The 1,843-nt window shown below is 43.3% G+C and overlaps 1 protein-coding gene across 1 annotated transcript; it reads left to right on the top strand.

Annotated features, from left to right (window-relative positions):
• Positions 1-267: 267 nt before the first annotated feature.
• On the top strand, positions 268-1,396 carry LOC122663101. Its single transcript, XM_043858806.1, has 2 exons — positions 268-902; positions 1,204-1,396. Exons 1-2 carry the CDS (start codon positions 268-270, stop codon positions 1,394-1,396), a joined length of 828 nt encoding a protein of 275 aa, XP_043714741.1.
• Positions 1,397-1,843: the final 447 nt, after the last annotated feature.

Below are 1,843 nucleotides of genomic sequence, written 5' to 3'. Positions count from 1 at the left end.
AGAACCGTTGGTTCTTTTTTTCTCTGCTTCTCACGAATCTGCCCGCAAGAGGCAATTAAAACAACCATTACTCTGCATGCACCCCTTACCAGAAGGTGCCTCAGCCCGAAAAGCCTCCATCCAAAAGGCATCTTTTGACTCACAACCCCAAAATCTCTATAAATTAAAGACCAGTCAACCCAGATTGGCAATGTCTAAACCCAACCCATCGGATACTCATCCAATTCTCAAAGCCCATCCCTCACAGCCCATCTCATTCTCTAACCAATGGCTACTTCTGTCACTGTTGAAGAACTCAAATGGTTCCACTCCATTGATAGAGATATATTCACTATTCTAGTTATCAACTTTGGCCGTAACATTGCAGAGTCTATGAGGATCATTGGCCTTTGGTTATGGCTAGAAGAGATGGGTTTTCCTAATATCATCCTTCCACTTCTCTCATCCTCCGACGCCATTGTCGAATTGGTGGCAAGGGAAGCTGTCCTATGCTTGAATTGTATCGACAAAGATAGGTCTCCGGCAGGTAATGAGATCCCTTCCACTAAGAGACTTATGAAGAGAGAAATTTCTCTTTCATTCATTCGTAAGAATAGGGTCTCTGCAGTTGGTAGAATTTCTCAGTTTGTCTCAGAGATTGGACTAGCATTTACTGATATTGTGGAGAAAGCTGTTAATAACCGGTCTAAAGTAATGGGTTCTCATGCTTCTAGGGTTAGGCCCATTGGGTCCAGTTTTAAGATGGGTGGCCCAAGTTCTGCCTTCCTTCCATGGTCTAGTTCTTGTCATCCTAAGAAGGGTATGGCCTCATTAAGCGCCTCATCAGATGAGAGGACCATATTTGTAACCTTCTCTAGGGGATACCCTGTTTCAGAAAGTGAACTCCGGAACTTCTTCAATATGTTCGTGTCTCTCTCTCTCTCTCTCGCTCTCCTTGGTTTGTAATCGGACTCCTCTACTTCTGCCTGCCCCTACTGTCGTGTGCGTCCTAGCTACACACAAGTAAAGTGGAATGTACCGTCTTATCTCTGCCCGAGTGCCTTGCCCGAACAGAGGTAAGGCGGTACTTTTCGCCGCGCTTATGTGTGAAGGCGCAAGTACCGCGCAGGCGGAATTAGAGGAGTCGGATTGGTAAGTTTGTTTCTTCTATGATACCAAAACTAACAACATTAAAGTCTTTATTTTGGGTTTGTGGGGGTGCAGGAAATATGGAGAATGTGTAGAGTGCATTTATATGCAGGAAGTGTCAGCTTATGGACAAGCCCTATTTGCTCGTGTGGTTTTTAGATCAATTGCAACCATGGCAGTTATCCTTCAAGGTATGGAAAATGACGGAAAAGTGAAGTTATTGATAAATGGAAAGCATGTTCGAGCAAGGAAATACTTCTCCAAGTGAGACTAAATTAGTGTTCTCTCTCTCTCTCCCCATTTTAATGCAATTTAAAGTGTTCTCTCTCTCACAAAAGTAGTCCATATTACCTCTTGTATTAAGTAAAATAGTATATGGAACAAGATGTACCAATATAATAGGATGTGGATGTGGATTTGTATCGGTTCCTAATTGGTCTATCAGTTCTAGTTTCTAATAGGTCGGTTTTGATCCGATTCCGGTTTCAATCCAAAAATTGACACCCTTTCGTACCTTGTCAATAGGAATTGAAGAATAAAACGAAAGAAGATATGATGTAAAAATAGAATGAAAGCAGAAAACAGAAGGAACCAATATCCTCATTCGGATCCGACTCCTCTCTAGGGAATTCAGTGTTGGAGGGGCATCCAAGGGCTGGGCTGTGCCGCACACATCCTGGCGCGCACCTAGTCAGCCATTGGGATGTGTGCGGTA

The sequence above is a fragment of the Telopea speciosissima genome, chromosome 5, assembly GCF_018873765.1.
Source record: "Telopea speciosissima isolate NSW1024214 ecotype Mountain lineage chromosome 5, Tspe_v1, whole genome shotgun sequence".
NCBI lineage: Eukaryota > Viridiplantae > Streptophyta > Magnoliopsida > Proteales > Proteaceae > Telopea > Telopea speciosissima.
This window is presented reverse-complemented; position numbering and strand designations above follow the sequence as displayed.